At 43.2% G+C, this 26,166-nt stretch overlaps 2 protein-coding genes across 7 annotated transcripts in view; one reads left to right on the plus strand and one right to left on the minus strand.

The window, feature by feature from the left end:
• Positions 1-22,818, plus strand: part of RASAL2 (RAS protein activator like 2) — a 341,072-nt gene extending 318,254 nt beyond the window's left edge. For 5 of the 6 annotated variants that reach the window (XM_008696769.2, XM_008696778.2, XM_008696743.2 and 2 more), the window contains 5 exons: positions 177-1,038; positions 8,422-8,556; positions 10,235-10,437; positions 11,657-11,744; positions 17,021-22,818. In XM_008696769.2, the coding sequence (XP_008694991.1) occupies positions 177-1,038; positions 8,422-8,556; positions 10,235-10,437; positions 11,657-11,744; positions 17,021-17,185 (1,453 nt within the window). In that variant the 3' untranslated portion in view covers positions 17,186-22,818. Of the gene's footprint in view, positions 1-176; positions 1,039-1,443; positions 1,586-8,421; positions 8,557-10,234; positions 10,438-11,656; positions 11,745-17,020 lie in introns of those variants that run through there. The other variant, XM_040636247.1, reaches the window with a different exon arrangement.
• A 101-nt stretch (positions 22,819-22,919) lies between these two features.
• LOC121103650 (putative C-type lectin domain family 20 member A) overlaps positions 22,920-26,166 on the minus strand; it is a 5,709-nt gene continuing 2,462 nt past the window's right edge. Inside the window, exons 3-4 of the mRNA XM_040634498.1 lie at positions 25,507-25,592; positions 22,920-23,638 (exon numbers count right to left, since the gene is read on the minus strand). Of these exons, the coding sequence (XP_040490432.1) occupies positions 23,558-23,638; positions 25,507-25,592 (167 nt within the window). The 3' untranslated portion in view covers positions 22,920-23,557. The remainder of the gene's footprint in view (positions 23,639-25,506; positions 25,593-26,166) is intronic.

The following is a 26,166-nucleotide window of genomic DNA, read 5'->3' on the forward strand; positions in this document are numbered from 1 at the left end:
GAAACTAAAAATGTTGGATTTTTAAGAATTGTAACGATGAAATCTGAGTTTAGAAACCTACATAAGTATCCACACTGGGCCTGTGAGCCTTCAGAAATGTTCATATGCCTGGGTTGAGAAATCTTAACGATTTTGAATTTGCCTCAAGAGTAATTAAGGGTCCTTTTTTTCCACAGTGATTTGCATAAACTAAAATCTCCAAGCCAGGACAACACGGATAGCTATTTCAGAGGGAAGACATTACTGCTGGTTCAGCAAGCCTCCTCCCAGAGCATGACTTACTCTGAAAAGGATGAAAAGGAAAGTAGCCTTCCTAACGGTCGGAGCATCTCCCTCATGGACCTTCAGGACCCTCACGCTGCTCAGGTGGAGCATGCGTCTGTCATGCTTGATGTGCCTATGCGCTTAACCGGAAGCCAGCTTTCCATCACCCAGGTGGCCAGCATCAAACAGCTGCGGGAAACCCAGAGCACTCCCCAGAGCGCACCCCAAGTGAGAAGGCCGCTGCACCCAGCCTTGAACCAGCCAGGCAGCCTCCAGCCCTTGTCATTCCAGAACCCTGTCTATCACCTCAATAACCCAAGTCCAGCAATGCCAAAGGCCTCTGTGGATTCCAGTTTGGAGAATCTAAGCACTGCCAGTTCCAGAAGCCAAAGTAACAGCGAAGATTTCAAACTCAGTGGGCCCAGCAATAGCAGCATGGAAGATTTCACCAAACGCAGCACTCAGAGCGAGGATTTCTCCAGGCGGCACACGATGCCGGACAGACACATACCTCTTGCTCTGCCCCGGCAGAACAGTACCGGGCAGGCCCAGATCCGGAAGATGGACCAGGCTGGGTTAGGGGCCCGAGCCAAAGCCCCGCCGTCCCTGCCGCACAGTGCTTCCTTACGTAGCACGGGGAGCATGTCGGTGGCGTCTGCGGCGCTGGTGGCCGAACCTGTGCAGAACGGGAGCCGGTCCCGGCAGCAGTCCTCCTCCTCCAGAGAGAGCCCCGTTCCCAAAGTGAGAGCGATCCAGAGACAGCAGACCCAGCAGGTAGGGGTGAGGGCTGGAGGGTTCCGGCTTCCACTGCTCCAACTGTCTCCCTGGTTCTTTGTATATAAATCATTAGGAAATCCAATTGCTAGCAACATTTCCACTGCAAAAAAATATTTTCTGCAACTTTTAAATGGAAAGAGGAAATGAGAAGTCTGGGAGGCTTTGATGAGGTGAGGCAGCAGAACGCAGCTTGACTCATTCCCCTCAGGAGACTAGCAGCCACGCAGAGGGCTTTTCCTTCTCTTCAAGCAGCTGAGCTGCTACCTGGGTTTGCACTGAGAACAGATCAGTGTTGAATGAATAATTAGAACACATGAAGTACGAAACCTATAGGCCAGATCAACTGGAATATATTTGGGGAATCTGGACATTAATCCTCCTTAATTTTTTTTTTCCCTTAAGTTTCCAGAGTAAATTTTTGCATTCTGAGCCAAGCATTTAATGTAACTGCTCTCTACTCCATCCCCCACCTCCCTCTGGAAATAACAAGTCTCATGTGCCTTTTCCTGGAAATGGCTAGAAAAATAAACAACTGAACACCTATAAAGGTAAGGTAAAGGGGAGAGGTAACAGCCCAGAAACACAGGTGGTTGACAAATACTCTAACCCTTTACAACTCCCTTATATTTCTCTTTGCATGGGTAAGCCCAGCTAGTGTCACACCCAGTCTTCAGATTTCTGGACTTTTCTTCTTGACAAATAAAAAGTTTTCCCAAGAATTTAATTATTCGTGTCTTCCCTACATATAACATTTTGAGGCAGCAATACATATTTTGCTTTTGGAAACAAACTAATAACCTGAGGAATACATGTATATGTGTATGTGTACGTTTAATATCATTCATCTAAAAAAGATTTTTCTCCTTTGTATTTGCTGACCTCTTTTTGAAACCTGATCATACTTTATAAGTACTAGGGAGCTTTGTGATTGAAAGAGCTGTATAACAGATCCTTTTGTCAGCAAAACCACCGGTCAGAGGAGACTGCAATAAAACCCCGGTGTATCTTTTTAATATATTTGGCTTTTTTATAGGTAGGCATTTACTGATTTGGCTGCTTCTGCCTCCGTTTTGCTGTGATCAGAGGCCTTGGCCTTAGTTTGATAGTTATTGTCTTAAAAAAAAATTATCACACTGACAGAATCCTGGGATGCAGAAGTAGAGGAAGAGATGAAAAGCACGACTGACTTAAGCTGATTCCTGCGGCCGACTTCCTGGGCAGAACCTCCCAGCCGGTCATTCTTTCTGGAGAAATTTCCAGAGAAATTCCTTCATTCTTAAATTTTTCATTTTCATTTTGTTTATATTTCCCCAATTCATTTGATTTTTTTTTTGAAGATTTGTTTATTTTGGAGAGAGTGAGCAGGAGTGGGGGGAGAGCAGAGGGAGAGGGAGAATCCTTGGGCAGACTCCCCGCTGAGCACAGAGCGCAACACAGGGCTCAGTCCCAGGATCCCGAGACCATGACCTGAGCGAAACCAGGAGTTGGCTGCTTAACGCACTGAGCCATCCAGACACTCCCCCAATTCGTTTGATTTAATAAGCATTTTCATTTAAAGAAAGGGAAAGAAGATTATATATAATGAAAATGCTTATGCATATCTATATCTTTCATATGTATGTCATATTATGTCATATAAATACACTTAATTTGTATGTCAGAAGGCGGTCATTCACACCTTATCATGATCATTTCCACACTTGCTTTTATGCTAACTTCTGGTTGAGATCAACTACTTTCAGAGAATCAACGTGTCTATTGAGAGGAGAAAAGAAAGATAAGTAATTTTAGAGATGGACTGTGACGTGGAGGCAGACATCCGCTGGAGTGGGGGGGTGGCTAAGTGTAGAATGGGGTCCCCGAGGATGGGATAAGGGGTAGAGAAGAATATCAGATTGGCAGAGAGGACAGGACAGCGGAAAGGGCCCTCCCACTTGCTTTTCAAAAGCTGAATTGGGCCCAGCCCTGGACAGAAAAGAGGAATGCTAACCCATTCCCCTGTATCATGTAGTCCTCAGTTCCCAGGGCGTTACTCAGACTGGTAGTTTATAAATATTACAAATGACATAGCCTTCTGTGTGACCATCTGGAACCAGTTGTCATTTATAATATCTAGGTGTAGGAAAATATAACACCCGTCACACAAGCAGTCAGTACATGTTTCTATGGGTGAATAGAAGGCCGTCTGGATAGATGGGAGGCAGGAAATGCATACAGTCTCCAAACAACCAATTTAAAAACGTTTTGTGCCACAAGCCATCAATGAATTGGGGTATGTCTGTATTACACTGGCGCGAAGTGAGGCACAGACGTAGTGAGATGGCCTAGCGCAGTTTTAAATATTCATCTTTGTTTATGCCTTTGCTGCTGGTGCCACCATCATATCAGTTGAAGCATAAATCACTGTATTTTTATTGCTCAAGGTTCTGGTTTTTCTACATGGGCTTTTTCTATGCAGATGGTTTCTTCTTTCAAACGTATGTTGTTATTTTTTATTCCTTATCTTCTGGTTTCTTGCTTTTGTCCTCTCACTCCCATGAAGCCTCTGAATTTCTATATAATCAGCACATTTTTGGCAAATTCCTTTACACATTGTAATTGCAAATTGTGTTGGGGAATTCTTCTCTCCCCAAAACTAGAGGATTTCTTTGTGGGGATTGTTCTGTAGGCGTCTGTAATTATCAGTGGCTTTGTCCCATGCAAATTCCATCTGTATCTTAGCACAAAGGAGTGCCCATTGTTGGCAGCATTACTGGCTTCAGTCTTCATATACGTACTGAGTAGGAAGGAAATGAAATCCCAGTGAAACAATCTACAGAGAAGAGAGGTTTGGTTTTTGGTGTTTTCTTTTTTCTTCAGGAAACTGCCTTCAAATTTTTTTTACCCTTTTCAGCCCTTATTTGGATTTTTCCTCCTCATTTTCCTCTCCATTTTGTTTTTCATGTATCATGTACTGTGTATAATAAAACTGTATTTATAGTGTATGTGTTCAGATATAGCATGTTACATAACCTTAAAAATTCAAATCCGAAGAGGCTTTTAAAATAAAAAATTCAAATTTGACAGTCCTGTTGGAAGGATGCAGCAGCTTTCACATGTGGATGTGTTGAACCCTCTTCTAACCAGGCTCTTCCGGAACCCTCATAGTTGACTTCTTTAGTCAGCCCTTTCTTTGGTGTTGACAGCAGAAGTGCTCTTCATTTTGAGAACCGGACTGTTTCAGACTTGGAGAAACTGAAACCAGCAAGCCTTAGTTATATCTAGTAAATACTAACAAGGAACAGGGAACTGACCTGTTCTCCATTGTCCTCAGCGTAGCCAGGCTATGACTGATAACAGCATCGGAGAAACTGCTGTCTCCGGCCCTTTTGCCCCAAAGCATTAATATTTTTCCCAGAGAAACCCTAAATTTATCTTTATTCCTAGTAGGAATTCCTACTGCTTTTCTTTTTGTCTTTTTCATCCTTCCTTTTCTTTAATGATCCATGTTGACAGTCAGTGGATATAAATACTCTTCCTAAGGCTATTGCTAAGCAAAATGGGATTTGAAGCACTTGCCGATCTCTTTTCCCAATGTCTTTGACTGTAAACTAGAGATAATAAATTTTGCTATCTATAGTAATGCCTAAATAATAACTAAATAACTAATAACAATAAAAACTATAGATTTTGCTGTCTTTGTCAGCTTGTGAAGGAGACGGAACAATCATTGAAGAAAAGCCTCTGATGCACTTGCAGAGGATGAGAGGGAAGCATATGGTGTCTTTCTCTTAGTAATACATCATACTTCAGTAATAAATTCCAAAGAGAACCAGAGTTTTGATAAATGAATAATATTTTATTGAGCACCTATATCACAATTACATTGCTACCATTCAAAAATAAACTGTATAATATGGTGCCATGAGTCAAGGATTGACAGTCTAACTGGGAAATAAGACCAGCACACATAAAACCCAATAGAAAAAAAGTGGAAGAGACAGTATATAGTTTTCTAAATAAAGAAACCAAAAAAATCACCTCTATTTTAACTATTTTTTATTTGTTCAGTATTACTCTTCTGTTCTTTATAAGATTGTAAAGGTCTTACCATGAATACAAGGAATAGCAAAAAAATTTATTTTCAACAGTTATTGACTACCTACTGTATGCCATGCAGAGTGCTCAGATATATTAGGAAGTGGTTGAAAATCAGATTCAACCAGTAAAATAGGAATAGACCCAAATGCCCAATTCCATCACACAATCTCTTATAATTCATTGGACATTGTTAGTCCTTCTGAAGATAACGGTAGCTACCACCATCACCAGTGGAATGAACCAACTCTTGTTTTTACAGCTTCTCACTTAACAGTCAAAGCCTAGATTGTGCTAAGGAGTCATCGTCGTTGTTTTAATATGTGTTTAGGGGCTAAGATCTCTCCTTAGTGTGTTCTTAGGAATATCTTTAGTGTGCAGTGCATTTATAGGCACTCAGTAAATAGCTACCCCATGACAAATCACAGGAAAGGAAAGTCCATTCATGCAACATCTGGTTAACCATATAAAGCAGAAAGCTATTGAATTAGCTGCCTTGAAGTAATAAATTCCAAACAGTAAAGTTACTAGTTTTAGTACCTGCTTTATCTCAAACCACGATCGAATAATAGAAAATCCTGGTTTCATAGAAAAGCAGCTTTTCGTGCCCTGTGTGCTAACCTGATAAGATTATAAAATTTAAAAATGGTTTGTCTCCTTTAAATATTGGCTTTCTATTAATTTTTTAAAACTCAGAACCACATTCTTTTGTCTTGCAGGTGTACATTATCAAATAAAACCCTAAACCTCTTGTAAAACTATTTTTCCTCTGCCAATGCTGAAGCAATTTATTGTGCTCTGCTTTTAGAATCCAGTAGGGGGAGAACTCTGTGTGTGTGTGTGTGTGTGTGTGTGTAAAGTACCTTGCTGTTTACAAAACACATGCTGACTCATTTGTTTCTCATAATAACTTCTGATGTGGATAATTATTACCTTCCTTTATAGATGATACTGTATCCTATAGGTCAGTGTTTCTAAAGTTTGATCCTCAAAATTATTTAAGTATACAAGATGTTTATTTAATTAATCATGTAATTATTTTAAGACGTATTAGAAAAATATGTGATTATTAATATTAAAATATATTTATAAATATATAATATATATCACCTCAAACTTATGATTTTACTGATGTTATTGCTTAGCATACGGACTCAACTAACAGGAAAAAGTTGTTTTAAAGAGACGATAAATAATACTTCAGTGATGATGTGGTTATGACAAAAATAGTAAAGTGATACACAAATGAATGAAGTATACAACATAACATACCTAGATACCAGAGTGGAGACCTAGATAGACTTGTAAGAACTAAAGATCATGAAATTTAAGACACGTTAATATGTTTCTTGACACAGTGGAGAAAATGGCTTTAAAGGAGGAACTTCTAGAAGTCCATTAACAACTGCTTATGTGTGCCTCAGGCGTGATGCTACTTTTTATTGATACATATCTGTAATCTGTTTACAAATCAGCTAAACCAGGTTCTGCTTCACACCTTTAAGACACACCCTCCTATGACTTGTGCACGTGTATTTTGTAGAGTTTCTCCCGACCTATCATTGATAACTTTTAGTGTCTGCAGCCAGTATTTTTCATCTAGTCTTTCTAAATTGCAAAGTCATCAGAAAACCCCTTCTTTTAAAATAGCTATCTATTTAGAGTTTAACGGGGTTCTATTTCAGAATGACATAGAGATAATCTTAAGGTAGATAGCTCTGCATGGGAGAGAAAATTCCCTCCAATTATGAGATTATACAGTGTTGGTCCTCAAAATAGAAATCTATTTTAATTCTAAAAAGGCTAACTCAGGGGCGCCTGGGTGGCTCAGTTGGTTAAGCGTCTGCCTTCGGCTCAGGTCATGATCCCAGGGTCCTGCGACCCAGTCCCACTTCGAGCTCTCTGCTCAGCGGGGAGCCTGCTTCTTCCTCTTCCTCTGCCTGCTGCTCCCCCTGCTTGAGCACATGCACTCTCACTCGCTCTCACTCTCTCTCTGTCAAATAAATAAAATCTTTTTAAATAAATAATGAGGCAAACCCACATATAGTGCTGTGTTCTCTCCTACTTTCTCTCCCTCCCAGCCTCCCTCGTTCTCATTCTCTCTCTCTTGCAAGCACACTAGAAAAAAATAATTTGTTTTATATTTTTAGCATCATTTGTAGAGAAAGCATTAATGTTCAGTAGCTTAATATAAATTGTAATATCCAATGCCAGTTTTCTAAACATAAATATGGTAACATCCAAGCTTTCCAGTACTCTGTAGTTTCCAAAGAACTTTCACATGCATTATCTGACTCAGTCCCTACAACTTTCTATGAGATATCAGGATGGTGCGGGTGATGGTGGTGATATCCCTAAACAGTAGATTAAAAAAACAAGTATTGAAGAGATTAAGGGACAGTTTAAGTGGCACGGTTGCTTTTTTTTTTTTAAGATTTTATTTATTTATTTGTTTGTTTATTTATTAATTAGAGGGAGAGAGAGCACGAGTGGGGGAAGGAGCAGAGGGAAAAGCAGACTTCCCGCTGAGCAAAGAGCCCAATGTGGGGCTCTAGCCCAGGACCCAGAGATCATGACCCGAGCTAAAGTCAGACGCTCCACCGACTGAGCCACCCAGGCGCCCCAGGTTACTTAAGGCCAGAATTCTTATAACTCTGTATATCAGTATTGGAAAGGGGCAATTTATCTGGCTATCCTAACTGGATTGAAATATCCCTTAAACTAATCCAATATCTATTGTTCTGATCCTGTATTCATCAAGAACCTGATCTAAAATATAGACTTCTGAGTGGTCTTCATCCATCAAGAAGTCAGCACTCTGTAAAAATGAGCAATATCACTTGTTTTTTCTCTTTGTCTAAATGATTAATGTGAAAATTACGGACTTGGCATTCTGATAAATAAATGGGTACCTTGTGAGTTTGTTTAGCATCAATCAGTTTGTTGGTTTCCGATCGTCTCTGGGTTACACAGCTGTTTCCGCAGCTGAGCAGTCAACCGTCAAGCCAGGCCTTTTCTCTCGTTGTCATCGTTGTGATTTCACTGGTAATTGGACCACTGGACTAATGAACAATTGTAAGGCCTTGACTTTCTTTTCTTGGATGTGATGCATAGGAATTTCTATTCAGAATAGCGTATTCTTATACAAGTAGATAATCTCATTCCTCACCCCCAGCCCCGTCTTTAATAAAATAATACTTAGAACTGAGAGTATTTATTAGATCACAGTTTTGTCCTCCAAGAATAATTCTATTTGTGAAATGGAGCTGTTTGGGGAGATGCTAATAAATGTTTCTGATGCAGGTGCAGTCACCTGTGGACTCTGCCACAATGTCCCCAGTAGAGAGGACAGCAGCCTGGGTGCTGAACAATGGGCAGTATGAAGAGGATGTGGAAGAGACTGAGCAAACTCAAGATGAATCCAAGCATGCTGAGAAGGTAGAACTAGCCTGGCTTTGTTCACTTCTTGCCCCCCAGTCATAGGCCACAGAGGGGCAGTCTAGCCAATAACACGATCTCTTCTCCTCCCCAGTTTCAACTCCATGTCTCATGTTGTCCAGCATGTACACATCTGTATATAACAAGTCAGTAGTGTCTCTGTGCGAAAATATGCAGAAAATGTTGTCAGGCTGAGGTGGGAGAATTAATTTTCTTTTCATGTAGGTTACGTTAATTTAGAGATATTCTGCTATTCATTTCTAGTCATTGAAGGGGAATATTTAGTGTTTCTATAAACTAGTTGTTAGTCCTCAACGAAGGCCAAAATTATCCTTGGACTAGACTTCCTTTCCAGACCTCGTTTAATGATTTTGTCTTTTCTTTTTTTTTTTTTCCCCCGTTTTGCCTTTACTGGATAAAGAACTTTTAGCTCTATATTGATTTTTAAACAAATATTATCTATTTCTGTTTTGTTTTAAAGAAAAGCTGACATGGAGAAAAAGGACTGTGAAATAAGAGGCTTGACGTCATGTATAGCATTCTCTCATTTAATTAACAACCACACAACTAGTCCTGCTTACTTATCAGCACGACCCTAAAATATGCTTACTGATGCAGTCTACCTTTTTAAACTGTCATGAAAATTGTCATCTTTGACCTTCTGGATAAAGAATGTAGTTTAGGGTCATGATGTTGGGTAAATAGAAGCTAACTGCCTGATTGTCAATTAAATGGGATATTCTGTGAAAATAGTTTGCATTTTACAAAGCACCATACAGATTTATCATGAATTAATAATGAATTTAAGTAGACCATATACAAGAAAATTTATGGTTCTCACCTCACCTAGAAATGTGACATTCCAATGTACTCACACCCCAACGACTGCAACGTCAGTACAAGAAAGGGCTGGGATTCTATAAAGCTTTCATAAGAATTTATTATATAAAGCTTTAGTTTACATATATTTTTATAAAGCTTTAATGAGAAAACAGACATACATGTTCCAGCCAGTACCAGTTTGGGCCAATGAACCACATCATGAAAAGGGGCCAAGAGGCAGTATTAATCAGCCCTGGAGAATTTGTAGGCCTTTTGCTTAGTGCTTTTGACCTGAATATTTTACACTTGTATAGTTGGGGAGAAAGCAGCAATAGCTTACTTTGCCATCAGATTCTATTTATTGATTTAGTAGCATAACATCATAGAAACGTTCCTTGTCCTCTAAAGGGCTGATTCTAGTAGAATGAAGGAATGAGAGTCTGATGAGCCCAGGATATGTCAGAGCCTCCGGTACAGGTGATGATACAGAAATCTTTTCTCTGGTGGACAACTGGCTTTTGGGTTATTTTAAGTGATTTGTCAGGCTTCTAAGTACTTGATCTTTTTTTTCCCTGCCACCATTTGATACAGATTGGATGTAGCTTGCAGCAACTGGTAGTTAATGTGGAAAGAGATACATAAATATATAGATTCAAAATGCCAAGTTCAGATTAACAATGTGATTTTAAGGGGAGGGAGAACAGAGCTCCTTTACCATTTATGCCGTTTGGGCATTTATTTTAAGACTATTAGCAGCACATGGAATGGCAGCTCAGATAGCATCCAACCACCTTTTCAAAACACAACGTAACTCCAGCTTTCCCCCCTTGTCTTTGATGCCTCTCTTCTGCTCTAGTATGAGCAGGAGATTACGAAGCTGAAGGAGCGCCTGCGAGTGTCCAGCCGGCGGCTGGAGGAGTATGAACGCCGCTTGCTGGTGCAGGAGCAGCAGATGCAGAAGCTGCTGCTGGAATACAAGGCCAGGCTGGAGGACAGCGAGGAGCGCCTGCGCAGGCAGCAGGAGGAGAAGGACAGCCAGATGAAGAGCATCATCAGCAGGTCAGACCATCACCTGGCGGCGGATGGGGGCCCGTCAGGGGCACAGAGGGATCGGAAGATGATCCAAAGAATCCCGAAGTCGTGGCAGCAAAAGCCACTTCAGTTCTGCGTACGCTCTGTGGGTCTTCGTACGGATGTGAGGCATGATCGTATCTCTTAACATTCTCTAAATGTGAGGCCTTCCTACCCTTCCTTTGAAGATAGAGGTAGTCTGTTTTCCTTTCATCATCATATTTAGAAAAAATGGAAATGTAGCAACTCACTTGAAAGGTCTTAGTAGTCAATGTCCAGGAGTCCCTTAGGTCTTCATTAGTCTAGAGACATGGAAGGGCAGCATCACTGGATATCTTTAGGGCCAGAGAACTGAGAGAGTCCAAGATGTCCAGGGAGTCTAAGGGAGGGGTCAGTTTTACCAAACACTTGCATAGCACTCACCATGGACCAGGCACCAGGCACTTTACAAATAATAATTGGTTTAATCTGTTAATAAAAATGTGTTTAATGCCAGTGTCTGAGGCAGGCATTATTCTCATTTTACAAATAAAGAAACAAGCACCAAAGCCATGAAGTCACCTGCCCGAGGTCACTTAGCGGGGCAGCCAGGAGTTGAAGCCAGGGAGTCAGGCTCCAGACCCAGGCTCAGAACCACTGTGCTTCACTCTTGCCAAGTGCTACCAAGGGGTCAAGCAAAATGAGGACAGAAAAGACTTGTTTCAGAAGTATGGAGAGTATTAGCAGTCTTGGAGCTGTTTCATGGAGTCGAGTGTCCGGGGTTACGATGCGAGTGGCGCCTGAGAAAGAAAGTAGGCCTACTCAATGTAGCACACTCTGAGAAACTCAGCTGTGCAGGGGGGAGAAGGGACAGCTGTCACAAGGGAACTTGAGAATAAGAGGGGGGGTGTTTGCATTTTTCTGGTTGGTTTGATAGCTTACAATGAAATAAGCTATGCTGGGAGAAGGATGTGACAGAGGAGGGGGAGGAAAGAATTATGGGGTCCCTGTCCCAGAGGAGATGAAAATGCGCGGGATCCAGTCACAAGCCGAGACGTCAGCCTTGGGTGTCTCCTTCCAAGGTGGGAGAGAAGTAACCAAGCATGATTACGGACCTCTCATTGGGGAAGAGTGGAAACCTAGACTCTGCCGGGTTTGGGTTTCTTGTCCCCTACGTCAGCTGACTTCTCTTTGACGTTCTCGATGTCTCCTTGCTGCCACATTCTAGGCTGATGGCTGTGGAAGAGGAACTGAAGAAGGATCACGCTGAGATGCAAGCAGTTATTGATGCAAAGCAAAAGATAATCGATGCGCAGGTGAGCAGGCCTTGAATCTAGTGGAATCTAGCACTTAATCACTGTTAAATTTCCTGACTGCCGACCCCTTGGAAATGCCAAGGCACATACTGCAAAAATGGGTCATTGGAAAGTTCTCAGCATTACCTTTTGAAGATTAAGAGTTTCTACGTGACCTGTATTACTTTTCCTTTCTTTGACTGGTGACAAGCCTGTTAACCCAGCAAAGTATTAGCGTGCTTAGAGCAGTTGCTTGACAAATCTCAACCTAGTGCATGATGGGGTTTCCTTCTTTCCTTATGGAAAGGAGGGCATTCTCTAAGGGGGCAACTGTGAAAAGCACACCGCATGTGTCTGGCTTGTGGCCTCCACTGACCATCGCTTGGCTGTGATGTTCACGGTCTTGTTAGTCACGTCCACTGTGCCATCGACCTCTAGCCCCACATACGAGTGGAACTGTAGGGGAAAGACAGGGTTGTGGCTGGTACCTTTCCTTGCTGTTCTTTCCATGCAGGATTTGGCAGTGATGCTTGGGGTTTGCTTGGCTGCCCTCCTTTGTTGGCGCTGTGCTTAGAGAGCCTCTTAGTCTTGGTGAAATCAAGAACCTGGGCCTCTGCTCACTGTAGCGTATACCTACAACACAAATGGCGCCATGACTGCCAGGAGCACCTCACAGGGCACATCAGTGATTAGAGCCGAATCCAGGAGGCAGGGAAACAATGCTGATTTGGTTTCATTTTATCATTGCAAAATATGGTTGTATTTCTTAGAGTGAAACAAATAATGAAAGGCAGGTGCGGTTTTGATAGCGGCTGATCTAGCCACCAAATGTATCCCCTTCCTGGAGACAGCCAGCCCACACAGGTTTGCATTTCTCACCCTTAAAGACCTTATCATATCCCTAAGTTATGGAATAAAAATGGGAACAAGGATTTTATGTTCTACTCTCTTCTTTGCATAGGGGACCGTCTATGTCGGAGGTCCCAGGATTATTAAGCATGCACCTAACACCCCTTGTCTGGTTTCTTGACAGGGTTAATGTGGGATGAGGTTTATTTTTCAAAGGAGTTGGGAGGGAGGCTGAAAGCAGAGCCGTGGAAGCCAGTGTGAGCTGTGACAGTCTCGTCAGTGTAGCTCCTGGAATATTTTGGACTCTGAAGTTTCTGGATATTTGGACCTCATAAGACTCAGAAGAAAGGTCTGCTGTAATTATCTGACTTGGTCCTTTTTTTAAACCTCTCTGGGTGTCCCCAAGGGGGTGAGGGAGGGTAGTGGAAACAAGGCCATCTTGCCATACATACTATAAAAATTCATCCCAGAGCCTTCAGAGAAACAGCCTGGATACAGAAAGCAATTTAGTCAGGAAAACCACTGTTAATAAGTTTTCACTTGTGGATTTTCAGTGTGACAGAATAATGCAGGAAGAGTCCTATTAATAATCACACCAGGAGAGATTTTGGTTCTGATGAGATAAAACAGACCATTTTCATAATTCCAGCTGGTCTAAAACTGTCTCCTTCTTAAGCAGAGGAAGCCTGGGTGTGTCACAGTCGTGGCTCTATGCACAGAGCATTTCCCTCTTCTCGGTTGCCTGTCAGGACAGCCTCATTAGCTTCTGACAATTTCTACCCACTCCCGTCCCCTATTTTGACATCGAGGGCAAAATGACTGGGTGTGATGCCAGAGTCCAGCATGGATGGTGAAACCAAGAAAGGGAGTAGGATCTGTCAGGCCTCAAAAGCTCTGGAAAGTAAGGACCTTCTCTAGTGAACCAGGAAGGTGTCGCTGTTCAGGGATGGGTGAAATGTGATCCTCAGAGCATTAGTCAACGTCAGCTTATGCTCTGGCTAAACTAGGTATTTTGGGTCCATACCTCAAATCAGTGGTGTTCAAATGCTTGGATGCTGTGGACTATTTTGGTCAAACCAGAGGGACCTTCCATAGATCACTTTCCAACTGCTCGTACTGAGTACCGCCAGCAAAGACTGCTTTCAGCTCGTGGATAAAATCACACTGAGGTTGGCTAAATACAGTAAATTACCTTGTCAGACATGGGCATTACTGTACAGTAAGCTTTCTACCAGAGGCCCACCGTGGATCCCTGAAGAATACTTGGAGAATCCACCGGACCACATTTTGAAAACCAGTATACCATGTATAACACAAATCATAAACACTAAAGCTAATTTTTTTAAAAAATTATAACCTCCAATTCCAGCCGTTGTCTTAACTGATACATTAAAGTCTTATTATAGCAAAAGACTTTAAACATCTTTGGGCAACCTTTGTAATGAATGACTCTATATCAGACCCTTTCCTTTGTAGGGATAAATCTTCCATCGTGTCTGATGGAGCAGAGCAGCCCTTCTGGCATCATTTAATAGAACGCACACATGTTTGGGGTGAAAGCCTCCCAGTGAGGTAGCCCATACTTTTAGGTCCCTGGCATGTTTCTTTGCCACTGGTAGTGGAAAATACTTCTGAAGTGAATACAGTTGCTTTCCTTGTATTCGAGCTGAGCCCAGCATTTCCCAAAGCACTAAAGGCCTGGTGCCCAGTGAACTGATTTTCGTCTGTGTCAGCATTCCTGCGCCCCTCTGGGCAAGACTTGTCCCTGAGGTCAGCCTGTCCATCTCCTGGAGTTTATGCCATGAGCCCTGGCCTGGGTCAGCCACCCTCTAACTGGCACTGCAGGACGATGAGCATTCCACTGGCCAGGGCAAAACCATCTGTCTTGGACCTTGTAGCACGGCCGTGGGGATCCTGGTGATGGAACTAAGGGTACCATTTCTGAAGCATCAGACCAGGGACTGTGCCACTTTCACCCCCCAGGATCTCTCCATGTGACTCAGATGGAGAACAGAGAAGGGCTTCCTCCTATGAGAAGCAAGCAGCTGCCTAGTTACTGTTGCAAGTGATATCTCCGCTGTGTTAAATTACAGGTCATAAATGGAGATGAGATTATTCAAACAGGCAAGTAAACCCGGTCCGTCCTCTAGCTGAGCAGTTCCCAGCCCTGGCCCAGGACACTGGCCTCCTACACATTCCAGCTCCTGCACTCCCCACACTGGAAGTCCTTCCTGTCAGGCGTGGATTGCTTTGCCTTTCAACCCAGGCAGAATCAAAATGTCAGAGCATCTTTTGCTGACTGAACTGGACTTTCAAAAGTCCCTATTTGATTATTTTTCTTTTACTTTTTGTTTTATTTTGAGATGTTGGCAGTGGGGAGAATTACAAAAGGGGGTTTGTCCACTTGGAAACTTCCAGCTGTTCNNNAGGGGGGTTATTTGTCTTCAGCTGTTACTCTTGTAGGAAATAAATAGTTGCAATCGTTCTTAGCCTTCTTTTTGACACTTTAAGAATCAAATAACTTTTTATGAATCCCAAAAAAAAATTTTGGGAGGTAAACCTGAAGAATCCTACTTTCCTTCATATTGGGGCCCTATGATTTATCCTACTACTGAAATTTCTTTTTTAATCATTTCAGGATATTACTGGTTATTCTGTTCAGAGACCACTCTTAACCAGGGGGGAGACACTGTATTTGGCCCCCACTCCTTGGTTCCTGGTAACCACTGGCCAGTCTGTACCTACTGGCTTTTTAAAAATCTAGATTTCTTATCCCAGCAAACTCCATCGGCTATGATTTTTTTTAATTACTATTTTTTTAAGCCTCACGGATCTTTTTTTCATTGAGTTTTGCCTACCCTTAAAATGAGTTCCCCTCCCAAAATAAAAAGCATCTTACACGAGATGAATGCTTACCTAATATTGCGGATTTTATATATCTTACCACCTAAGACCTCCATCAGGGAAAGGAGGACATTTTTTAATGCTAATAACAAGGGTTTTTTTTCATACTTTTGAAACCCCTAGCCCTGCTGCCCAACCCCACCCCCAAAATAGGAGATTAAAGGGGAGCATTACTTGATGCTGTTGTCCATAATGCTTTTGCCTCCAGCATCCCCCAGGGCAGTGGAGGGCAGTGGTTCTTGCTCAGCCCCTCCCAGCCCACTCCTGGTGGTGCCTTTCCCAACAGAGCACCCCAACATGGCCCTGGAGGTCTGCTGCCCGCTAGCAAGGAGCAGCATCCAACCCTCAGCCCTTCCCATCCTCTCTGCACCTCACCACGACCCGCCTTACCACACTTTTCCCAGGGTAAATTCAGACACTCCAGGGGAAGAAAGCTCCTTTTGGCTTTGGGGGTTGTTGCTCACATGTTTTTTCTTTTTAATTTCATGGACATAGGTGAAGACCACCCCTCTCAGCTTTAGCCTCTTTTCTGAAAAGTGGCAACTTCATGTTGGAAAAGTTCTGGAATGATCTCCCTACCTGCTGAAACTAAGATTAGGGTTTCTCTCCTAATCTTTGTGAGACCGATAATATTTTGATGGGATGATTTTTTTTCTTAAACTTAGTTGAGCCTGCTTTCCTTTAGATTGCCATATTGGGGGGGGGGGCTTTTTTCTCTCTTGGGTTGTTTTTTTTTTTTCCCGTGTATGTGTATTCAACAATCTTTGGTTCCAAAATATTGGTCCTAAGGCATTTTCCCCCCAGAGACTCAAAAGTAAAATGAAAGCAATCTCCTTATTGGGTAGCTTTCCTGGAGTAACTCTGAGCTGGAATGAGTCGAGGAGCTTGTGTTCTCTGTTTGTTTTCATGTGTTATGTTTATGACATCCCCCTTTGGCCACATCTCCCTTCCCACATTCAAATGACCCCTTGGTCTGAGCTTCTGGCTGCTTTTTCCCCTCTTGCTGTTGCATCCTTACTTTGTTGGTGACTAGAAACTGCCACCATGTATTGTTTTAATTTTGAGCACAATGTGAATTCTTTCCAAATGTGACTGATGTGCCCTCTTGAGGGGCCAAGAACCCATAGAGCACATGCACTTTGTGAAATGAAACCTCTGGTGCTTCTTTCTTTGCCACCTAATTTCTATGTTTTAATTTTGACCCAAAGCACTTAATACCATAAAGCAGCTTGACACCCCTGTTGCACAGTCTGAAGTAACACATGGTGTCTCGTTCACATCATCTTAGCATCCCAAGGGATTATTAATAACCAGTCCTGCTGTGCTGAAAGGAAAAAAGAGAGAGAAAAGAAACACAGACCCCTTGGGCTCAGGGGAAGCCAAACCTGAGTAGTGCGCAGAAAGAGGCAGAGACGTTCCATTTGTCTGGGAAGCATCATGCGTACTGCTGTTTGATAGAAAGCACTAGAACAGTCATTCAGTGGAGCATTACCGTGCGGCATCCTGCACACAGCCTGAATAAAGCCCCCATTGGTGTGTTACAGGAAAAGCGGATCGTGTCCCTGGACTCGGCCAACACCAGACTGATGAGCGCGCTGACGCAGGTGAAGGAGCGCTACAGCATGCAGGTCCGCAATGGCATCTCCCCCACCAACCCCACCAAGCTTTCCATCACGGAGAATGGTGAATTCAAAAACAGCAGCTGCTGACGGCCTTTGTGAGCACGCAGACTGTGGGAGGAGACAGAAGGAAATGTCCCCGCTCTCCTGTCCCAGCCCTCTCCCCGACCCCACCAGGTTTACAGAATGTTGCTACTTCCGAACAGCAGAGTGGCAAGACACTCTGGGATGAAGAAAGGAACTTTGTCTTTCAGGGCATAAGGCTGAGACTTCCAAGGTCGATGCTTTCCCCCCATGTCTCTATGTACATAGGGAACTTAGTTCTGGGCCATGTACAGAAAATACCACTGTAATATACCAAAAGGAAGTGAATAATGTAGATTACCTTTTTAATTATTACTATTTTTATTATTGTTTTCCTCTTGTTGAAAGCACTGCAGTTGTTAGAGGAGGAAGAAGTAGGAACGATGTGTGAGTGAGAGATGAGCCCAGGGGCTCGGTAGGTAGAGACCAAGTGTCTTATCAGATAGAAGCACGTGGAGTGCAATAGGACATTGTCAGAATGAATTTTTCAGGGATTCATCTGCCAGTCTAAAAATCCCACTCTGCTCCCCTTGTCCTTTAGGAGAACATGCAAATACCAAGAACCAAACAAAACAATTGAACCCATTGATCAAGCAGGACTGGTTCTGGATGGACAGCTAATCTGATTTGGGGATACACTGTTTCAGAAGATACAGATAAGAGCTGTTGCATCAAAACTGGACTTTAGGAGTGGTTTCTACTGAACTCCTGTTGATGTTTATTTCCTTCTGTCTAGAGCAGATGGGAATTTTCCATTTTAGATAGGGGGCTTTTTTTAACCCCAGTTGTAATAAAGGGTGTTCTTTTTCCTCTTTAGAGTTTACAGAACTATAAATATTTGTGTCTCTGCATACCATCTTCATCTCCACATACCCACTGCCCTTTCCTCCCCCACAGTGGGAGCAGTCTTCACCACCAGGGTTCACTCTCCCCTGGAGAGGTTGTTCAAATATGCTGTCCATAAGCCATCCAAAATAAACACCCTTTCTTCCACACAGAAAAGGGCTAATCATACCATAGCAGGAATCTCTGAATATTTCCTATTAAAAAAATTTTTTTTTCTATTTGTAACTTACAGTTTTTGTTTGGGATAAAGATTTTATCCATTGTACTAGCAAATCTCTGGGCAGGGTAATTTTATCTCAGTCTTTAGCTTTTAAATGGCTTCTAATTTCCTCACTAAAATTTGGAAAGGAAATCCAGATCCGAAGCATGGCTGTCTTAAAAGTCATGATTCCACTTATAAACAAAGAAAACTAAAAGTGCAAGGACCATGCGTTCCAGTTGTTACTCCCATGCTCTTCATAGATTTGGCAATAATGACTCAGTTTCACCAACTGTCATCCTTGGCTTTATTGTAGGACAGAAACAGTCATGGAAGCTAATTTACTTCCTTTTTTCCAGAGGTGTGAAATGTCATCTTGAATGCAAACTTGATTATCAGAAGTATGGAATGTTACGTGTTAAAACAGACATTATATATACAAATATATATATACATATATACTCACACATATGTACATATAACTGCACAAATAGGAAAAGTTCATGACTTCTCTGCTGTCAGATATAACGTTAAAAGGGTTTTGAATCTCTTTAAGCAAGATCTAAGCAGTTCTTTATCCTGAGAAAGCAACAACATTTCTCAAATAAGTTAAGGATGTTTATTTTAAATTACAAAATTTAAGGAAATTTTTTTAAAAGAAAAGGAAAAGGGGAGAGGAAGAAATCAAAGACCCGAGGGAGCCCTATGCACGGAGTGAGTGTTTCCACATAAGACAATATTATAAGGAAACAGGAGAACACTTACCGTGTCCTCTGCTGGGTGAAGCCCAGCCTCGACATCTGGGAATAGCCTCCCTGTCACGGCACCCGGCTTGCACTCGGGCCTCCTGAGGACTGCCCTCTCCCAGGTGGATCTCTGTTGGACCTTGCATCTCAGCAACCTCCCAACAGTCCCCAACCCACAGCCTTTTAGAACATTTCCCTTCATCATCTTCTCGTTTCTGCCAGTCAGAGCTGTAGATCAGCGGCTGCTCATCTGCTTAGCTGATTGACCGTTTTCATGCCCTTGGATTTTTGGCATTTGGTTAATTACTTGACCCCCAATAGCTGTTTTACAAACTCTTCCCTCTTCCCTCTAAGCTTAGGGCACACTGTGGTCAAAATCACTTACTTTAAAAGGAAAACAACCTTACTAATTCTGAAGGTGCCCTGTGTTGGCGGGGGGGGGGGGGGGGAGTAAACATAGGTGTCCTCGTTTAGAGCTATTCTCAGCTCCAGTCATGTTTAATCCATTCTTTGTAAAGCCTTCCACTGGGCTGCAGAAAGCCTGGTAAAAGAAGTGTCAGTCTTAGTGGCCTTAAATGTGTAACTTGGGTGATGTCTTGCATTGAGGTTTGGAAGTTCAGAAGTGTTAGTTATGGATGACAGAGGGCTGATAAGCTTACCTGTATTGGGGGTTGGGAGAGACACAAAAAACCAGATATGCTTTTGATGGCTGCCTATATCTTGTTGGCATAGTGGGATCCCCGTAGAGGGCTGCCTACTCTGGAAGATTTAATGCCCAAAATGTTGGAAACATGATGCAGCCCTCTCTTATCAGGTTATCTTGAATGAAGAGAAAAGAGTAAAAAAAAAAAAAAAAAAAATCAAATTAGAAGCTAGCTAGAAGTTCAGATTTGTTGCCAGATATTAAATTTTAGATTATCGTTTGAGCCTCTTCCCATCCAAACATTTTTCTGAGTATGTCTTAAGAGCAGCTGCCATCTGTAGAACTTACTCGGAAAGGTTTTTGAAGTATGGAAGACTGCAGCCAACAGCTGATAATTTTTATGGAGGTATTGCTTAATTTGGCTTTTCTTCAGCCCAAAAAACTACATCCAGATGTCTTGCGGGGAGGAGGGCCTGGTCGAGGAGAGGCAGACGGGTTCAGATGGCCGTGACCCACTCTTCCTTCAGCCACACACCCCCCACATCGAAGGCTGCAGCCTGGAGCGTGGTCCGGTGGAATTGGGAATTCAGGTGAAGTGCCTGTCTAAGCTGATAGCAAGACTTGGCTATTCACAAGGACAGTGTGGGTAGGATTTAGGAATTCAGGAAAGCACTTTCTTTCATACTCCCTTTTTATATCACTGGAGCAACAGGCTTTTTGGGCCTAAGCAGCAGAAAGAGTGACATTTCCACCAGGTCCTCCCGTTGCCCGAGTCTCTACGACATAAGCCGTGACACGGAAGATGACATCTAGGTAACTAGAACAGACACTTGAGCCGTGTTGCAGGCGCTCTCACCAAGGTGCCGTCAGAGGCCAGGGCAGCCCGTTCATGAGAAGAATGCAGGAAAATGAGCTCATCGTGCTGTCTTTGCTGTTTGTTGTCTTCACTTGGTCTCGAGCTGGTCACAAGTCGCTTTCTCTGCTCTGCTGCCACCTTTCCCTGTGATGTTGTTGGACAGTGAAAGAAAGAGTAGGAGTTTCTGTCTCCGATGCTGTGTGACCTTGAGAATTTGCTGGACTTTAAAAGTAAAGCTTTCCAGATCTTAGTCGACCTCAGCCTTTGTTCATGGAGCTCTGGCTCTCTTGGCCCCTGGCTCTCACTCTGTCCTCAAGAGGTGCCCCAGAGAGGGAGCAGTTCTTCTTCGGACGTCCCAGGGCAAGACCGTGGCCATCACGTGAGTTTGCATTAGTATTTGCTTTGCCTTCTGCCTAGATTGAGTTCTAGTTATCTGCAGTTTGGAATTCCTGAGAAGACTGGTTGTGGGAACTTGGGGAAGGAACCCCCTTTGGGTTTACCTAAGTCCCGTGCGACCTGGAGCGAGGCTGGACACCAGACTAGACTTGTCACTGGGCCTGACCCAGCCACTCCTCAGTCCACGTCACCGCCTCAGTCATTGTCAGCTACCCCCCTGGGGGCCACCTTCCCCTACAGATTGTGGAAACCAAAAGGGCCTTCTCCATTTCCCTTCCCCTTCTCAGATCTCGTGTGAAATCACGTGTTTGCCCCAATAGTAAATAGTTGCCTTCCCACCCATTACCTGAGGGCCAAGAATTTGGGATACTTTGTGCTTATCAGTGTATCAATTGGAAGAACCTATTTTACTGGTCTTTTAAAAGCAAGATATGTTGGGGTGTTGAATTTTTAAATAGAACCTCTTTCCATGTTCGAGGGATTGTTACTAGTTCTAGAAGCATTCTCTTGTTGTCATGACCCAGTTATGAATTCTCTTGAGGTTAGGAAGGACAAAAGTGGTGAAATTTGCATGAGACAGAATAAATATCTTATGAGGAGTGAAAGAACATGAGGAAGATACATGAGCCAAAAGGGGGCTGATGTACAGCAGCCTCTCAGTAGCCCGAAGGTTCGAGGAAGCAGCATTTATACCCTTTGCCCGATCTTCAAATACACAGATCGGTGGAAAGGCAGACTGCAGACAACACATGCACAGCCACACAAAACACACAATTCCCAGGGCTTCCCTTTTCTAAATGTTAGTCCATCTTACAGAACAGTGGTTCCCAGACTTTCTTGAGCTTTGTAGGTTTTGTGCTCTCATTTGTTAGACGTTATGACCATGATTCGTTCCTCTTTAAAATGTACCATATGTGTTATATGTATATATAAGTTAAAGTGACTTGAAATTGGTTTGGTCTGACATCGTCTCAAGAATCCTAGATATCATCCTTGATACTATGCGGGTCATAGGAAGAAAGCTGAATATCATTGATCTGAGGGTAGGTTCCAGAAAGAAGGAGCTTTGGTTCCTGTTCAGACTCCTCAGGTGTTTGAGAAACCAAGCAAGCAGGACCCGGCAAAGACAGCGAGCCACCCCAGCAGAGCAAAGTGGCCGTTCTGCCCGCGTCTCAGCCTGCATTTTCACGTCCTACTCCTTTCTTCTTTTTCATTCAAATGCCCTCGTGTTCCACTAGGAAATGTTTTCATTTGGGACCTAAGACCAGATTTATCTGTTGTTGTAGAAAGATTTCCACAGAAGCTGTGTTGTAGGGGCCTTCATCATCTGTGGGAGCGGGTTCAAATGTTCATGTATAAATACCGTATTTATGTCATTTCCAAACTCCCAAGGGAGAAATTTCAGTTCCCAGTTCACCAAAAGGTTAAAATACTAATTGACTCAATGACCACTATCCTGCAGAAAAGTGGGAATAAATAGTAAAGGTTAAATTTTGACTGGTGCTTAGATATTTCCTAGTGACTTTAGAATTAACCCACGCAGACAGCAGCACACTACCCTGAGTCACACCTGTGAGGCATTTACCTTCTAAATTTGATTCTTTTTTTCATCTCCAGGGCCTTAATAAGAATGTGTTAATACACATGACTATTTTACAATGATAGCTCTAAATAATTTATTTTTTATTTCAAGAAAGAGAAATACACCTTAGAAAAACAAAACCCGAGATTTTATTTTATTTTTAAAGCCATATTTTTGTGCTGGTAGCACTTAGATTGTTCCATATGTGAGATCCATATCTGCATTTCATTACCTGGGTTTGTTCTAAAGAAGATTTATTTTTGTTCTGTGAATAATTTTTGATGGTTCTTGTACATGTACAGATATAGATACGTTTGAGGTCTTTTATTGATATTCCTACAAAGAATACAAATAAACTTTAACTTTAAACATTTCAGACTAAAGTTGCTACTGTATTGGACCTATTTACCACCTTACTTCTAGCATGTAACTGGGTGATTAGAACACTCGGAGAAAAACCAGAAAGGAAATGTATGCAGGAACATTCTTCTGAGGTTATATATTTTTTTCTGAAGTTATGGTTTAACACTAAGAACAACGTGTCAGAGAATTTCCCAATTGACAGGTAAAAAATATTTACATGTAGTAGGACAAATAGCTCACATTAATAGTTGTATTGTGATGATGCCCTTAGCTCCTCCTTCTGGAACACCTGACGTCTCTTTAATAGCTCGTGGCTCAGAAGGAAAGTGTCCTCCACGCCATTTGGAAGCGTAGCCTCACTCAGCCTCCCAGCCTCTATGTCCTCTCTTAATTCCCCAGGTAGATTAATGGGGTTTGTTTCAGGATTTTTGTTGCTTCGTTGGGGTTTTTTGTTCTTGTTTGCTTGTCATTCTCTAGGTTACTGTCCCCAAATGCTTCCATCTGCTTCTGCATACCTATTTCATTCTATAAAATCCAGGAAGGCCACTTTTTTTCTCCTAGGTAGTTTTCTTTCGTGCGAGGTGAGGGTCTGCAATTCTACCAGTTAGCCTCTTCATATAGCTGGAGTTATTTCTAAAAGCCTGGAACAAATGTGCAGTCTCATCTACTAGGAATTAAAAGACTAAAATTCGCTCAAAATCCAGAGAAGATCGTGCGAGAAGAAGACTGCAGATCCGTTGACATGGGCTATTTTTTGTTTACTTCGAAGCCAACCCATTTCAATCTGAATTGCTCATGACCTAATGTAAGCTTTAAGACTTCTTGGATCTGAAACATCAAAAAGAGAGAAACTGCCGTTGCTATCTTGTGACCTCCTGGCCTAAACTGCCCACCTCTACCCTTGTTGTCCAGCCATGCCCTTTATTTTTTCTCAGCCCTGCTCCAGCTGCCTGCCTTTTGTCCTTAGCACCTTCCCTAATGGGAAAGTACATAAATCAATTTGGTTAGGACACTACGACCACCACCACACAGACCCCCACAGCCCCGGGGGCAGGGGTGGGGGGGTGGGGTCTGATGACAAACAGGACTAAAACAAATGACTTAACCAGTGCTTCTCAATCCTGCTCATCAGAAACACTACCGAACTTTGAAATCAGAAAAGAGGGGGGATGCCTCTTGAGCTCCACCACTGACCAATTAACTCTCTCTCTCTATGGATTGGGGTTGAGTTCTTTTTCCCACTTCCCCCAGGGGATTCTAACTTGAGTTGGGGTTAACAACCACTAGACCATGGTGAGCCCTGAGCACTGTGTCTGTCTGCCACCATGTTTCTCTGTCCCTGTCCCTGTCCCTGTCCCTGTCCCTGGAACTGGGGTAAGCTCGCTCCATGTGTTTCATCGCCTTCTGTTTGGAATTTAAAATGCTGCTTAAACTAATAATATATGCTGTACCTTCCTACACACAGACACACATTGTGCCCACCTTTTCCATCCTTTAAGTCTGTGAGGTAGAGATTCTCTCCATTAATAGGGAATAGATACATCTTACCAAAGGTGGAATTCCCTGTTTTGACTGCCAAGTTTCCCATTATTGGCTTTACTTTAAAACAGAAGGAAGATGATTTCTGGTTTGGTTCCCCCCACCCACCAAAAAAAAAAAAAGGGTCCTTGACTTTTGAAAACCTACTACTCAGCACTGCAGTCTTATTACTTGAACTTCTAAAACAATTACCAGATGTTGAATTGCATCATTTGCACCTGTTCCTCTCTCAATAGCAAAATGCACTGAAAACTTTCTAGTTCCTCTCCCCAGTCCCCGGCAGGCCAGTGCATGTACACACACACACACACACACACACACACACACACACACCACTGTTCTTTCCAGACACTTGAGTTTATGAGGTTTTAGAATGAGTGGCCTGGGTGCTGTTTCTTTGGCCGGTGAGTAAACTGCAGTAAGCTACCAGATAAATGCCAATCTGTTGTCTTTTCTGTAACATTATGATTTGGTTGTATGACCTATAAGGAACTCTCTAGCGCTGACATCTACGGTTATTATCTGGTATAACGGACAAATGCGCCCTTCAGCCATATTCGAAAATCAGTTTGAGGCTTCCGTTGCAATATTTGGGAACAATTCTTCCTCTTCATAATGTCCTACCTTATAATCCTTTAAAACAACAGAGGGTGGTGGGGGAGCCTGGAACAAGTGTATGTTCAGAACAATAATAATGTTTATAGTAACAGCTAATGTCTGTGTCTATCAAGCGCTTACTACGGGCCAGTTTGCAAGCGCTTTATATGGAACGTTTCACTTCATCATAATACCAACCATATGAGGTAGGTTTTGTTGGCCCTAATTCCTGAGGAAACTGATACACAGAAAGATTAGGTTATTTGCCCAGGGTCACACAACTAACAAGTAGAAAGCCAAGACCCTAATCCAGGTCCTTCTGACTATGCCGTCTTGATTTAAAAAAAAAAAAAAAGGCTTAGGAAGAAATGTTAGAGTAAGAAAAGGATCCAAAGTCTCAGCACGCGCACCAGCCTGTCACCACGAGCCTGCGTGATGGCAATAGGCACAGAGGGGCGAATTTTCCAAAGCTCTTCCTCTAGGTCTGTTGGTTCCCACAGTATTGCCGGCATCGTCAAGCCCTCTGACCCATCAAAATCAGACGGGGTCTGAAGTCTCACCTCCCTCAGAAAGTGGTCTTTCATATCTTCCGGGTCCGTCAGAGCTGGGATGCTAAAATCTGCTTTCAGGATTCCAAAGAGCTGCCCTGGAAAAGAAAGTACCATCTGGCTCAGGGAAATGTAGCCTCCTGCCATTTGGAACCTTCAGTTCTTAGCAGGCAGGACGGCCCCCAGTGGGTGCCATAGATGCCACCGGTGATTTCGGATTTCAAAAAGGGAGAGAGGCTGCCGCGGGAGGAAGGCCCGGCCTCAGGCCGCTGGGGGGCAATGCCAGCTCCCCCCACGTGCCGGCCGCCCACAGGCCGTCACGGCTGTGTCTCCGGTGTTTCCTCCTTCCTAACACCTCCTCGGGAGGTACTGCACACCACGCCGGAAGTACTCCGCTCTCCCCGCACCCACATTTTAGAGGCCAGCTCTACCCCAGAAAACTGCGAGTAGGTTCACCGAGCCTGTCCACACGCGCAGCGTCGGGCCCTGAGCCCTGTGCTCCTCACAGGAGGGCGGCCGCGCCAGCGCCCGGTGGTCCGTGAAGTACCTTCGCGCGATGACGTCAGTGGGTGCGCGCGACGCCCCCGGGCGCGGGCAGGGCGGCCAAGCAGGGGGCTCGCGAAGGGAGGGGGCTCGCGAAGGGAGGGGGCTCGCGAAGGGAGGGGGCTCGCG

This window comes from Ursus maritimus, unplaced genomic scaffold (genome assembly GCF_017311325.1).
Source record: "Ursus maritimus isolate PB19 unplaced genomic scaffold, ASM1731132v1 scaffold_2, whole genome shotgun sequence".
Classification (NCBI taxonomy): domain Eukaryota; kingdom Metazoa; phylum Chordata; class Mammalia; order Carnivora; family Ursidae; genus Ursus; species Ursus maritimus.